The 14,861-nt window shown below is 44.9% G+C and overlaps 2 protein-coding genes across 7 annotated transcripts; one reads left to right on the forward strand and one right to left on the reverse strand.

Moving 5' to 3' along the window:
• Positions 1-1,682: 1,682 nt before the first annotated feature.
• Positions 1,683-6,470, forward strand: LOC121787143 (kinesin-like protein KIN-12F). Of its 6 annotated transcripts, XR_006047279.1 has the most exons (9): positions 1,683-2,177; positions 2,322-2,442; positions 2,594-2,677; positions 2,751-2,877; positions 2,969-3,028; positions 3,118-3,264; positions 3,352-3,451; positions 3,687-3,827; positions 5,919-6,467. XR_006047279.1 is itself a non-coding variant. In XM_042185792.1 (7 exons), the coding sequence occupies exons 3-7, from the start codon at positions 2,670-2,672 to the stop codon at positions 3,367-3,369; spliced, it is 360 nt and encodes a 119-aa protein (XP_042041726.1). In that variant the 5' UTR covers positions 1,683-2,177; positions 2,322-2,442; positions 2,594-2,669; the 3' UTR covers positions 3,370-3,557. The 6 variants fall into 6 exon arrangements, 2 of the variants coding, with proteins under 2 accessions (XP_042041726.1, XP_042041725.1); XR_006047278.1 differs by having other exon boundaries at positions 2,274-2,442; positions 3,687-6,470; XR_006047276.1 differs by having other exon boundaries at positions 3,687-6,470.
• A 6,099-nt stretch (positions 6,471-12,569) lies between these two features.
• On the reverse strand, positions 12,570-13,857 carry LOC121785770 (serine acetyltransferase 1, chloroplastic-like). The gene has a single exon (XM_042184202.1). The coding sequence runs from the start codon at positions 13,786-13,788 to the stop codon at positions 12,772-12,774; it is 1,017 nt and encodes a 338-aa protein (XP_042040136.1). The 5' UTR covers positions 13,789-13,857; the 3' UTR covers positions 12,570-12,771.
• Between the last annotated feature and the right edge of the window lie 1,004 nt (positions 13,858-14,861).

Consider the following 14,861-nt stretch of genomic DNA (forward strand, 5'->3'; position numbering starts at 1 on the left):
ATATGTGTGACTTTGCTTCCAATATTACCGATGGAAGTAGTCTAATAAGAATCAAGAATGAAGGGGTTATCACGTTTTAAGAATGAAGGGTTATCATGTTTTGGTTATGTTCCTCTAAATCGTATTAATAGTTGGACTTGATAAAAATGGATTATATGCTAAGTTTAACGAGTAACTAAACGAAATAAAAGTGGAGTACTATCATAATGCAAAATTCAAAAAACCCAATTCAGCCAAAAGAAAATTTTAACATAATCATCAAAAGGACGATTTGAATAGTGTAGTACGGAGCGGATCACCTCCCCCACATGCTACACCATTTGCTACTCCACCAATAAAATAGTGACATGTATTTACTCTTTAAAATATTAAAAAACAAGCAAAATCCTAGATGGCACCTTCTTCCCAAAATATTGTCAACGCATTCATCTTCCTTTTTTTTACTGATAATCTCACCTCTTAAACATCAAAATGACGCCGCTGGAAAATCCAAAGCAGCACTACCACCACGAAGCCTCCGAGCATCACTACTAGTTGCTAGCCACCGGAATCCCCGATCACCTGGCCACCTCTGCCTCTCTCTCTCGTTCCCCTTACTTGTCCCTGCCTATAAGCTCCAACACCTCTCGGATACCCTGCAAATCGCCACCGGCGATTCGATCTCCACCAAATGGCAGCCACTTTTCCCACTGCCGTATGACTGGTTGCTCGGATTCTTCTTCCGGCACCTCATCTCACAGTTATCCCCATCCAGTCTGTGTCGCCCTCCTTGCCGCAACCAACTACGACTTCCTCCCCGACCTATCGCAATCCCTAAGTTTTGGTCTGCTCTCGGGAAGTTGGACGCTCGGACTGCAGCTTGCTGCCCCCCCCCCCCCCCGCTGGTGCACCGCCGGGTTGGTTGGAGATTTAGAGAGTGCGACGGTGGAGCAGTGGTGGCTGGACCGGGGTGAACAGCAGCGCTGCACGACGGAGGACCAGGCGGCAGCGTGTGCGAGGCGACGAATTGGAGTTGCTGTTCAGTTGGGACAGTGATAGAAGGAGAGAAAGACGAGAGGAATAGGGGACGGCAGCGGCGGCGACAGCTGCTGGACGCCGACGACGGAGGCGGCACTGTGACCGGATAGAAGCGTGAACGGCCGACACTGGCGGGTGAACTCCGAGAGCTGGATGTTGACGGCGCAAGAAAACAAAATAAGAGAGTAGGCGGAGATTTCACTAATTCGAGGAATTCTGGTCGAGAGAGAGAAGTGCAGGAGGTTGTGTCAAATTTGAGAAGGAATGGTGAGTTAGAAATTGCTGTAAAGAACGAATTTGAAGAGGGAGAGAATCACGAAGAAGTTGCTGTTGTTGACTATTGGAAAATGAATTGGACTTGTTCAAAGATGAGATAATAATTCAGTGAAAATGAAGATGAAGTGTCCGACGATAGTATATACGATTTTGGGAAGAAGGTACCATCTAGGATTTTGCTTGTTTTTTAATATTTTAAAGAGTAAATACATGTCACTATTTTATTGGTGGAGTAGCAAATGGTGTAGCATGTGGGGGAGGTGATCCGCTCCGAATACTCACTAAAATGTTAATAGATCCCATGCCTATTTTGGTCATTTTACAACCTGCTTTAAAATTTTAAACGCACCTCGTCGTGTGGCATTTTGCAACGGTCATATACACAACAACGTCTCTCTTCATTCTCTCCGAACAACATTTCAAATTTCAATCAGATCTTCGCCTCTTCCTCTCTCATCTCTCTCGCTGCAAACTCTGCCATTGATATACAACCTTGTTTCTTCAGCTTTATCAGATATTTCCTAAAATTTACAGGCTCCTTGAAAGTAATTAACTGGTTCCAATCAAGGCCAAGTCCGGTTCAGAAATCTTCGAGAACAGCAGATTTTTCGGGAGCATCACCTCTTCAGTTCCGTTCAAGAGCCTACTCTCAAAATCGAAGCAGAAATCGCTAACTCGACGCTCCAAATTTCCGTCCGACTCCGAGAACGTATCTCCGATGGATCCCAACATTCAAATCTGCGATCCCCCCCCCCCCCCCTTCCTCCTCTGTTTCCTTCCCCAAAAAATCTCCTTCGAAAGTCAAAATCAATCCTCGAAAGGGAGAACTCGCCGCATCAGAAGTTGAACAAAAAGTACCCGAAGTCTCAGATCCACCAGTGAAGGTATCTCTAATTTGGCGTAGTGAAACCCTAATTATATTTGTATAATTCGAAAATTCTTGCTAAAATGATGCAAAAGAGTTTTTCTTTTTGCTACAGAGATGGGAGTCGTGATCTAGTTTGCTGTTTTTTTTGGTATTTTGATAGATAGCGGTGAGAATTAGGCCTGCTGGTGGAGATGCAATGTTGAGAAAAGTTTCCAAGGATTCACTGTGTTGATGAAAGGAAATTTACATTTGATACGGAGTTTGAGTCAGATTCGACTCAGGTTTGGCATTTATACAACAATTTTCATTACAAATCTCTTGAGCGTTTCATTTGGATCCTCTATTTCCATGGACTGAGATTGAAGAACTCATCTTTCTTAGTTTAGTGCTAAAACTTTAAACTTAAATAAAGTTATGGCTTTGTGGTTATAGGAGGAAGTATACCAATCAGTAGGCGCTCCTTTGGTTAAGGATACATTATGCGGTTATAATAAATCAATAATCGCTTATGGACAGGTAAATTTCTGGCCTAATCTTAAATTAGATTTTAATATTGAAATTTTGATATCCTTTGGTTTTTGAATACTAGACTGGGAGTGGGAAGACCTACACAATGTGGGGACCTTAAAGTGCAATGGTGGATGATCCATCCATTAGTGGTCTCCAGGGTATCGTCCCTCGCATTTTCCAGGATCTTTTTCTCGAAGATCCAACAGGTAGATTGCTCAGCGTAATCAGTTTAAATTGTCAGATTTTAATTTTAACTCACAGTTTGACTGATGCGGTATGTATATCATTGCTTCTCAGGAACAAGGGAGTGTTGATGGCAAAAAGATTAATTATCAGTTTCGCTGCTCATTTCTGGAGGTGATTCTTCTTCACAGCGCATAAAAATATTGCTCCTACTTGTTTGAGTTCATTGCACAGCTTAGTTTAAATATGATCCGTTTCTATAGGTGTATGATGACAAGATTGGTGATCTTCTTGATCCAACACAACGGGACTTGGAGATAAAGGATGATGTAAAAAATGGATTTTATGTAGAGAATTTGACTGAGGAGTATGTTGCCTGCTATGAGGATATCACTCAGATTCTAATTAAGGTGAGAAGGAGGCTTGACCTTATATTGATACTTGCATATTTTTCTTTATTATTGCTGGTTTTACTCTAGTTAAATTTTATCACGCAGGGAGGGCCTATCAAATAGAAAGATAGGAGCAACAAATATAAACTCCAAGAGCTCAAGATCCCATGTTATGTTCACATGCATAATGGAATCATGGTGCTAGGTATAATCAGCAATTGTCCAACATATTTGATTTCAATGTTCCAGACAAATATAAACAAGCTGTGGAAAACTTGTTATGGATGTTTACATTGTGATAGTTGATTCACTTTAATCTTCTATATCATTCAGTGTTGTTTCTTCTAGTGATGGTTGAACATCAAGTGAAAGTTTATGTGTGTATTCTGAATCTATTCCTATATTCCTTTAATCCTCTAATCCTAGAAACAACCATGCAGGATTCGTCATCCAAGTGCTTTGGTAGCTCAAAGACTAGTAGAATGTGTCTGGTAGACCTTGCTGGATTCGAGAGAAATGATCCTGAGGCAGCCTCAGCAGTCATGTGTTAGCATCTCCCTTTAGGGCAGATGGAATTGCGCGTAGGCAATAATCTTCCTCCGTTGTGTCGTTGGGCCTTTTCTGAATACTGCACAGCTTACTAAACTCATTTAGGAACTCGTATGGACACTCGTTCCTACGCCCGAAGAACGTCGGTAGAATACCTAGCACATTTGTCTTAATATCGATGGACCTCTGACGTTGATTCGTGACTATAGCCTGGGCTGGCTCACCATCTAGATGGGCAGTGAACGAACCAATCTCAGGATCTAAATCAACTACCTGTGTCATGTCTCTGATCTCTACCTCCTCTATATCTGTTTCTGAAGACGACTCGGGATCCTCCCTTCCTGACTAACTCCAATCCTCGTCACTTCCTGAACCAAACAGAAATGGATTTCCCGTAGATAATCCCGATCTGGTGGTGACCGTAGATGCTGTCTCCTTGACTTGCCAAGTAAATCAATCGTTTCTCCACCCAGATGAGTTACTCCAATGTCCAAACCGTGAGCCTATGCTCATAAACTGGAAATAAAGAAAAAGAAAAAGAAAAAGAAAAATCAAAACTATATACGCCAAAATCTCTAAACATAATCATAAACTACGCCATCCATCCCCGGCAACGGCACCATTTGAAAGCTCCTAAATGTGTTTGGTTATAGAATATGTGTGCGCTTTTGTGCTAGGTCAAGTCTCTCAAGCCCAGAGAATCCGCTAGATCACAAGGTCTAGGAACTCAGAGGATCCTGTGAGTCTCGGTCGTCGGACACACAAATTCCGCGTTCAAAAAACCTTCAACCCGCTATACTATGAATTAGTACAGGGAAGTAGGGGTCGATCCCACGAAGACGGATGCGTAAGAAGACATTTAAAATATTCTGGAAAAGGGAATTGGCTGCTGCCACGCAATTTTGGGTTGAGAAAATTATAACTAGGCTGAGAAATGAAAACTGACACTAGACCTAGGAAACTGAAATCATCATGTGGGCATGGAACATCTCATCTTAACTACAATATCTCAAACAAACTTCCTCGACCTAGTAAACGACTTCCTAAAGTAACTAAACAGATATCAAACATGCAGTGGGGACCATTTCCAGAAAATGTAAAGTACGAATGAAAAGCTGCAACTAACTAAATCTGAATTTAACAAACAACGATATGCACTCTTATCACCTAATTCAAGCTCGAATCATGGAGAAAACAGAGTAACAACCCAGATTCAAACAGAACAACATAATTCAGACGTCGCTAATGTTGCGATTAATCGGAAACTGAACAGATCTACACCTACTAGACTAAGCAAACAGAAACATAGAAATGAGCCATCAGATTCATGCTCAATCACCCAACTCTGCTTCAGATCCACATGTCGGACACTCAATCCACTCCGGATCCAAGCAATCCGAATCAAACTACAACCAAAAACAACTCCATGAGCTCCGATTCAACAAATTTACTCCGATCAACGACAATCCAACCTCGATTCAACTCTGATTCACCAGATCAAGTGCGAAAAGCATCCATTCAAGTAAACAACCACAAACTCAGAATCAAACATAATCAAAACTCAACACCAGCATCATCATGACAGAAAATAGAAGTTCCATAGATAGATCATTAATATTTCAGCAAATACGAAAGCTGAGCTTCGAACAACGAAGACTCGGTAGAAATCCGAACAGAAAACTAAAATGAAAGCAGTAAATTGTTTCTTCGCCCTGCATAAGGACGGTGGTACACAACATCAAACCGAAAATGACCCCCCAAAAACCCCTAGACTTCCGATTCCCCCAAGTGTGTGTAGAAGAGTGTGTGAGTGAGCTCAGAGCCAAAAGTCCTCCTTTATTCATGTTGCATGCCCTCTCTTTTATAGATGTGGAGGCGATCTTCTAGAAGCCTTCTCTTGAAATCTCTGTTCTGCCCTCCGGCTAGCGATCTCCTCCGCCTGGCAATTTTTCCTTCATTATGCTCACTTTCTCGCCAAATCTTTCGCAAGGCGATTATCTACCTTCATTCCTGGGCATGACGATTCCTTCTACACACCTGGCTTAAAAGATGTGTTAGACCCCGTAAATTGTTGAATTTAACCCCCTTACCGATGCATGAAATTAGCCTTATCATGTGTGCAGGAGAAGAACTCGACGATGGAAGAAGTGAACGAGAGGCTGCGGAAACAGTTGGAGAAGGTGAAGAGAAAGCACAAGATGGAGATGATCACCATGAAACAATATGTAGCAGAAAGCAGACTACCAGAGGCTGTTTTGAGGGGCCCCATATATAGACAAGACTCTGATGAAATAGCAGCAACTCCTTGCTATGACACAATGCCAGATGATGATCAGGCTTGGAGGGCTGAGTTTGGGGCAATATATCAACACCCCTTTTAAAACCCAACATTTTCACATCTATCTACTTCCTCTTTATTCTTATTTCAATAGCATTCAATGTTTGAGTGTGGTTCTTGGCCACATGATTCATTTTTATGAATTTATAAACGATGTTGGTTACATATGCTTGAAAATATATTTGTTTTCAAGTAATTAATGTTGGTGTCTGTGATAATTTCCAAAGTCGGATATTCAGGCTACGAAAGAATTCTTATGTTATGTGTTGTAAATTGTAATACTACGTGGATCCTAATAGACATTGCGTAGCCCACGAAGAGATTTTACATCTCTGGTATTTGCATGTAAATTCATAAATTTTCGAGAATTCATAAATCATTTACTTCCCCATTTTGCTATCAATCAAAATTTCACCAATAAATAAACATGACTTATGGCTTACAATCGAGACTAATGGCCGTCAACTAAGGGTGTCCACTATAAGGTGGACACGCCCAATAGCCCCGCCCCAGTTTTTTGTCCATAGCCCCGGATTTTTGTCCATAGCCCAAAAATTCTATTTCCGCCACTATAGTGGATACCTCCAATAGCCCCCAAATTTTATAATCAATTTTCATTTTAAAAATAAAAAATTTTGCATGCGTCGACCGCCGCGCCGGAAGCTGCGGTCACTATGACCGCCGCGCCTATAGGCGCGCCTCACCCCCACCAGCCGCGTCCTCGCCCCGCACGCGGCGAAGCCGTTTCCGCCCCCCTCCCCCGTCCTCAGGCGCGGCGGCCACCCCAGCCACTATGACCGCCGCGCCTCCCGCCTCGCCCCACACCCCTCTTCGGCGACCGCCGAGCCGCTCCCATAGTGGACACTCAAAAATTTCTTAATTTTTGTTTCATTTTCTTCCTTCTTTCTTAATATAAATCCTAATAAAAATGAAATCATTCAATCTAGTATAATGCAATGTCGTTTCTTTGCCTAAAATATGGTGTTGTTTTGGTTAACGTTGGATAACACCACGAAAGTAAAGTCATCAAATTATATCAAGTCAAAATCTTGACGGGTTGCAAAATCAAAACAAATCAATAGTACGTAGATTTTAAAATTGGTATGCAAAATCAGAATTTGACGGAGCTAAGGAAGAACCAAATGTAGGTGGAAAATCGGCAACTCTACCGCTGGGTGTTGCCAGCGTTTGCCGTGTGTTGCCCTCCTTGTAGGTGTGGCCTTTCGGAATGTGTTTGTACTACTAGTACATTGTAATCATATTTTCCATGAGTTAATTTTTGGTCTCTATTCTCTTTTCTGATAATTTTATACTCAAATTTCTTATAATTTGTCATTATTTGATCTGATACATGTTTTAAGAAATATAATAGAAAGCAGATTAAAAAAGTTACTGGCATGTGAGAATGAAAATGAATTAATAGAATGTGAGGTCCATTACCAAAAATGGTAAAAGTGAAAGGTGACAAATTTTTAGGGGTGAACGAAAATAGAAATAAGTACTCCCTCCGTCCCACAAAGATTGTCTCATTTTTCCATTTCCGTCCATCCCACAAAATTTATCTCATTTCACTTTTTACCATTTTTTGTAGTGGACCTCATATTCCACTAACGCATTCATACTCACATTTTATTATAAAATTAATATATAAAAGTAGGACCCACATTCCGCTAACTTTTTCAACTCACTTTTCATAAAACCTGTGCCCGGTCAAAATGAGACAATCTTTATGGGACAGAGGGACTAACAAATTTTCAGGGGCGGATGGAGTAAGTATTTAACTGAATCACTCTTTTTGGCATAGAGATTAAGAAAGAGATGTTTATAGTAGTATGTCATGTGAATAAAGAATAAAGTATGATAGAAAAGAGAAAATAAAGTAGATGAAAATATTAGTTTTTGCTGAAAATAAAAATGACTTAATTAGGCCACCCGCAACGCGTCACGCGGGTGGCCCGTGTTTCGTTCCGCAGTGACAGAACCGGGGCGGGACGCGTTGCAGCATCTCGTCCCGTCCCCAGCCCGTCACGCAACTCGTTCCGCCACGACGAAATGCGGGACGGCTCGCCACGCGCCGAGGCGACGTGACGCGCTCCCAGGCCATGCGTGATGCCCACTCGTCGTCCCGCGAGTGGGCATCGTCACGCTGACGCAATAATTTATTTTTTTTAATCGGATTAAATAAAAAAAAATAAAAAAATGTTAAACGGTAATATTACCGTTAATAGAGCCGTTTTTCCTTTTTTTTATTTTTTTTATATTTTTACTCTATAAGGGTGTCCACTATAAGGCGAACACGCCCAATAGCCCCGCCCGAGTTTTTGTCCATAGCCCCAATTTTGTTGTCCATAGCCCCAAAATTCTATTTCCGCCACTATAGTGGACAACTCCAATAGCCCCCAAATTTTATAATCAATTTTCATTTTTAAATATTTTTTAGTTTCAATCAAGTGTAATTTAAATAATCGCAGTATAAATAACTAGAATACGAGGTAATTAGGCCCGGATATTCGTTGTATTGCAAACCGGTAAAATTATACAACGAATAATTAAAATAAAATACAACTACAAAACTCCGGCACCGTCTACTCGGTGTCGGAGTCGGCTTCCTCGTCTTCTTCTTCTTCTTCTTCTTCTTCTTCTTCTTCTTCTTCTTCTTCTTCTTCTTCTTCTTCTTCTTCTTCTTCTTCTTCTTCTTCTTCTTCTCCTCCTCCTCCTCTCTCGCTGCTGCCGGCCTCGGTATCCCCAGGCGCATTATCAACCAACCCCAGTCGACTCTCAAGCCGATTGATGAGCCTCTTGTAGACGTTCCTGACGTACGGGTCAGTTTCACCTGCGTATGACCTGCATACGTCTTGCAGTTGTTGCATCAACGTTACGTCTATGCTATTGGCCAATACCTCGTGGGGTTGCACCGTGGGCTGTGGGATTGGGGCAGACTGGGGGATGCGCGATCCGGACGCGGCCGCCGTTTGGCGTGAGGCACTTCTACCCCCTCTGGCTTTGCGGATAGCGGCCTGTAGTCCCATGGGCCGTCGTCGCCTAATGTGAGTCGCGGCTGGCTCTTCGACTTGCTCGTCGGACTGCTCGAACTCGTGCGAGCCGCTCCCACTGCTGTATTCCCGGGCAAGGTTGTTCCTTGTGCGCTTCGGGCCAGGAGCTGTTTCCACCTCGTTCGCCACGATCGACCTGAATTTCGGACAATCCGCGAGGACAAGATACTCCTCCCACAAGGTGAACTTCGGCTGGCCCGTCTTGTGGTATTGGCCCTCCGACAGGGTCTTAACATCTGCTACGCTTCGGCCACTCTCGGCGTGGCGAAGGTTGTTCTCGTATATGGACGCGAACAGCTTGGTAGCCCGCAGTATCCTACCGAACTTTTTTCGGATCTGTTCTGGGTCGCGCTTCTCGGCGCCGTCGGGCTTCAATTCCTCGTATGCCAACATGACGCGCCTCCAAAAACTCCCCGACTCCTGATCGGTACCCACCACGGGGTCCGAAGTGATAGAATCCCACGCCTTCGCCACGGCAATGCTCTCGTCTTTGCTGTATGGCTTGCCGCGGCTGGACCGCTCGGGCTGATCACCGCTACCGCCGGCGCCACTGCCCCCGCTACTCACAATGCCGGGGCAGCTGCCCGAGTGTCCACCGACGTTGCCGTTGCCACGACTGCCGCCTCCGCCCCTAGGGCCTCTGCCCCTACCGCCACCAGAGCCCCGACTGCCGCTACCTCCTCGGGTCAGAACGGGTGTTTCCACCCGCGCTGCCGGCGTATCTGGGATGCCGGAACTCAGCAGACCCAGCATAGTATCAAATGCGTCTTGATCTGCTTCGGTGATCGGAGATTGGCTGGCTTGGAAAGGGGAACCCGGCCGCGGCAGGTGAAGCGCGTCTAGGTTGGGTCGGTAATCTCCAAAAGCAGAACGACTCAGATTCCGATGTAAAGCGGGCGGCGTTGGTGAGGATCTTCACGACTGAGATGGAGGAAGGGGTGGACTCGATGCCCACGGTGGTGGAGATTGATTCCAACTCCAAGGCTGTGACGGAGCCGCATATCCGCCAAATCCCGACGGCTGAGAAGCATATCCGCCAATACCCGATGGCGGCGAATGATGGGCCGACGGCTGAGATGGATTGCTGTCATATCCCGATTACTCAGTGTCGGGTGATTCATCGGCTCCTCGGTGCATTTTGTAGAGAGTGTTTTTGTAGAAAGTGGGTGTATGGATTTTGTGAAAATGGGAGTGGGGGAAGAGGGGGAGTGGTATTTATAGATGAAAAAATGAAAAAAAAATTCAAAAAATGCGGCTATAGCCGCGGCGGATATCCGCCACTATAATAGCCGCGGCTATAGCCGCGCCTATACACCCACCGCCGCGTCCTCGCCCCACTCGCGGCGAAGCCTCGTCCGCCGCCCTCCCCCCCACCAGCCGCGTCCACCCTCGCGGCGGACACCCCCTCCACTATAATAGCCGCGCCTACCGCCCCGCTCGCGGCTATAGCCGCGTCCACCTTATAGTGGACGCTCTAAATACTCATATTTCATCATTATTTCACACACAACTACACATCTATTCTTCCCAATTCATCTCCATTTCCTCCCCAATTTTCATCTAACATCTCATCACAAAATATCCGGCGACGGAAACTCCGGCGGTGGCAGCTCCGGTGCGTGGGATCTCAACGCGTTCGGCGACTGGGGGAGCATGTACAACACATTGGGTGGTTCCGGTTCGTCGACGCCGGGCACCCAGGGTTCGGGCACGCCGGGGGTACCAACCACCCAATTTTGATGTTGATGCATACGCTCGTCCCTTCGCCACGCGGTATTCACAGGGATTATCCCAGATTCGGGAGGATTATCCGGTTCAACCCACTCCGGAAGAAGGCCGAGGCGGCGGAGGCTCCAGGGCGGAGGAGTAGGAGGATGTAGGTCGGCATCCGTACGGCCCCAAAGAAACGCTGGCGATGTACAACGCCTGGATCAGCGTCTCGTACGATCCCATCGTCGGGAATCAACAACCCCGGAAGTGCTTCTGGGAAAAGGTCACCGAGGCCTACCACGAGATTAAGCCGAAAAAGACCCACCGCCGCATATATAAGATGCTCCGCGCTCACTTTGACCGAGTCGACAGAGAGGTCAAACGATTCTGCGGCATCTACAAGAATGTAGCGGGTCAGTACCAAAGCGGAGCCACGGGAGCCGACATTCTGAGGTCGGCTTTGCGGGTCTACTACGAAGACACCGGCAAACAATTCAAATATGCCAATATTTTGGAGGTCGTCAGGGACGAGGAAAGGTTGGCCGGCGGTGTGCGGTCCAGCTCGGGCTCGACCTCGAAGCGCACGAAGCACACGGTGAGTGGCCAATACTCGTCTGGTGAGGGCGATTCGGGCATCGGGCCACAAGAGTTTACCTTGCAGGAGGAGGAGACCCCGACAGACGATGCCGGGGGGTCCTCCCGTGGGCGCCGTCGGCCGCAAGGGAGAAATGCGGCGAAAGCGGCTAGAGGGAGGAGGGACCGAGCCGAATCAAGCCAGGCGGGCTCGGGCTCGGGGGGACCCTCGAACTCCCTTATGTCCATGTACATGACCGCCACAATGGCGGACACTTCCCGTTTTACGCCCACCCAATACGAAGCCTGGCTTAACGGAGTCCTGTTTATGGCGGCACAACTTGCTATCCCGCCTCCAAGTGGCCTCAGGGCACCTCCACCGCCTTCGGGGGATGATTCGCCGGCGGAGTAGTTTTTTTATTTTCTATAAAATTGTATTTTAAATTATGTCATTTTTATTTTTTTAGGATTTTAATTATGTCTTTTTTTGTTTTTTTGAATGTTAAGTTGTATTTTTATTTTATGTTGTAATGTTATTTTATTTTTAATGATGTGTGTTTTTTATTAATTGAATTTGGTGGAAAAAAATAAAAAAATGAAATTGAATGAATAGTAAGATAAGGGACTATTAAGGGACGGAGGGTTGCAGGTTTCGTCCCTTAGTTAAGGGATGGAGTAAAAAAGTACAGTGTGGCTCGCAAATAGTGTTTTAAGGGACGGTATAATGGCAGTGTTGTGGATGGCCTTATCATGCAACAGCCGCACGCCCGCATCCATATTGCTCTGCTATGCTCTTCACAATTGATAGAGGTATATATAGATTATTTTGGAATGAATTAGTAGGATATGCTCAGGTAAAACATATTCTTTCTCATTTCAACTGCAAATCTGGCATTGGACCACATCAACACACAACTTTGATGCAACATTTACAAGAAAGACATGATCATGGCCTGTCAATATTTGAATAAACATCATAGTTTCCGTTGCACAATCAAGATTTCGATCTCAATAAATCAAATCTCATATTTCATTGACACACAACACTACCCTTCATCTTCATGTTAATATACCCAATATTTTAGATAAAAACAAAGCTATGATAAAAATACAAGAACTTGCTTGCTTCCCACTCACTGATCACAAATTCATATAGCATGGAAACAAAAGCCACATTCACATTCACATTCACAACAAAAAGTTGCATCTCTACGCCAATAGGAAAACTTAGGCTTTCTCTTACAAGCATGCATAAACATAACAAAAAACCCCCAAAACCCTCCCAAGCCCAAACAACACAAACTAAATGACATAATCCGACCAGTCCGAAATGTGCGACGTCTGATCCATCGTAAAACTTGGCATCTTATCCATCTTAATCGGATTCTCCTTCCCCCCAACCAACCTCGCCGGATTCCCCACCGCCGTCGTCCTCGCCGGAACCCGCTTCAGCACCACCGACCCCGCCCCAATCTTGGCCCCATCCTCAATCCTCACATTGCCCAGCACACACGTCCCCGCCCCAATCAGCACCCCATCCCCAATCTTCGGGTGCCGGTCGCCGCACGCCTTCCCGGTCCCCCCCAGCGTCACGTTATGCAGAATCGACACGTCATCCCCGATCACCGCCGTCTCGCCTATCACCACCCCGGTCGCGTGATCGAGCAGGATCCCCCGCCCGATCCTCGCCCCCGGGTGGATGTCCACCGCGAAAACCTCCGACACTCGGCTCTGGATCAGGAGCGCCAGGATTTTCCGGCCCTTGTTCCAGAGATTGTGGCCGATTCTATGAGCTTGGCAAGCCAAAAAGCCCTTGAAGTTTAAGAAGCAGTGGACGTAGGCGATGCAGGCGGGGTCACGCTCCTTTACTGCGAGCAGATCGTAGCAGACCGCGTGCAGGATGTCCTGGTCATCTCGCAAAACCGCGGAGAAGAGATCGTAGAGAGTGGCGAAGGGGAGGGTGGAGTCGCTCAATTTGATGGAGATGTGATTGGCCAGAGCGCTCTCCATGGAGTCATGTGATAAAATGGAGGTGGAGTAGTAGTTTGATAGGATGGGTTCGTGAGCGATGACGGCCCTGGCCTCGTCCTTTATCCGCAGCCACAAATTGGGATTGGGATTGCGGAAATTGAGGTAATCGTCGAATTTAGGGGAAGGGGTTTGGGTTTTGGAGGAGTGGAGGGAGGTGGGGGGCATGGAGTGGGGAAAGGGGAAGAAGGGGTGGTGGAGAAGGGCAGGTGCAGGTGCAGCAAAGTTTGTGGACATGGATGATGGGATTGGGAGGAGTGAATTAGTAGATAGGGAGGGAGTGGGAGACATTTCAAATACAAAATGCCAATGGTGATGATGGGATGAAGGAGGAGGGAGTACAAATTAATAGAGCGGAATTGGCGGCGGATGGGATGATTCGGATGCCTTGTCTTTGTGGTAATAATAAACAATGAATTAAATATTTAATTGAATATGAAATCCAATAATATAAAATATACTAGTAAAAATGATACTATTATTTGATGACTAACAAATCGGCCAGGAAATGTGGAATATGAACTTCACTTATGAACTTTACTTATATATATAAGTTTTAAATGATATGTGATTGGAATTAGTTGGTGGAATGTGAGACTTTTTACCATTTATAGATATAATGAACTCGGTCTCCTATTCGTGGATGTACCAAATGGCAAAATGGGACTACTATTCGTGGACATAGGGAGAATTTGTTGAAAAAATCATCTTTCTTTTCCATCAACGTCAGTTCAATTCCATAGATCGGATCATCTGTTACAAAATGTTATATCATGACCATAATATTCGTTACTTAAACTATCAATTTGTCAAACAAATTTCGTAATTCAGCATCAATTTGATGACAGAATTCATACTCAATCATAATTCATAACAATGTAATATTACTCCACAACATCGAATGGACTTTTGGATTGAGAAATAATTTGAAGATTTTAGGTTAAAATTCATAATTCTTGTTCCACATCAACTTGGTAACGATCCTAATTCACCTATCTAAGTGTGGATAACCCTCCTCTTATAAGACCTTTTTAAGGGGTGAGTGGCTCATTTCTAATATGGTATCAGAGTGGGCCCAAGTCAATGATGATGGATTATATTTCTTTATCTCTTCTCTTGCCTACCCACGTGAAGGAAGTCTGATGTATCATTCCGGCCAATACATGGGGGGGGGTGAGTGGCTTATTTGTAATATTTTATAGTTCTTAGTCATGAAACTTCTGTCAAATTCAATTCTAAAGTGAATATATCTTCTTTCTAATGATTGGTTGGAATGAAGACGTGATGCTGGTATAGATTCAACATCGGACCCCGCAAACTCTTCCTCCCATATTTTTATCTTTTTACAAATATTTTATCAGATA

The sequence above is a fragment of the Salvia splendens genome, chromosome 22 (assembly GCF_004379255.2).
Source record: "Salvia splendens isolate huo1 chromosome 22, SspV2, whole genome shotgun sequence".
NCBI classification, from domain to species: Eukaryota; Viridiplantae; Streptophyta; class Magnoliopsida; order Lamiales; family Lamiaceae; genus Salvia; species Salvia splendens.

Bases quoted from the DNA above. Each gene is read 5' to 3' on its own strand.
- LOC121787143 (XM_042185791.1), top strand. The intron at 2,878-2,968 runs GTAGATTGCTCA...ATTGCTTCTCAG, and splicing joins TTTTCTCGAAGATCCAACAG to GAACAAGGGAGTGTTGATGG. The intron at 3,265-3,355 runs GTGAGAAGGAGG...TCACGCAGGGAG, and splicing joins TCACTCAGATTCTAATTAAG to GGCCTATCAAATAGAAAGAT.
- LOC121785770 (XM_042184202.1), bottom strand. From the start codon at position 13,788: ATGTCTCCCACTCCCTCCCTATCTACTAATTCACTCCTCCCAATCCCA.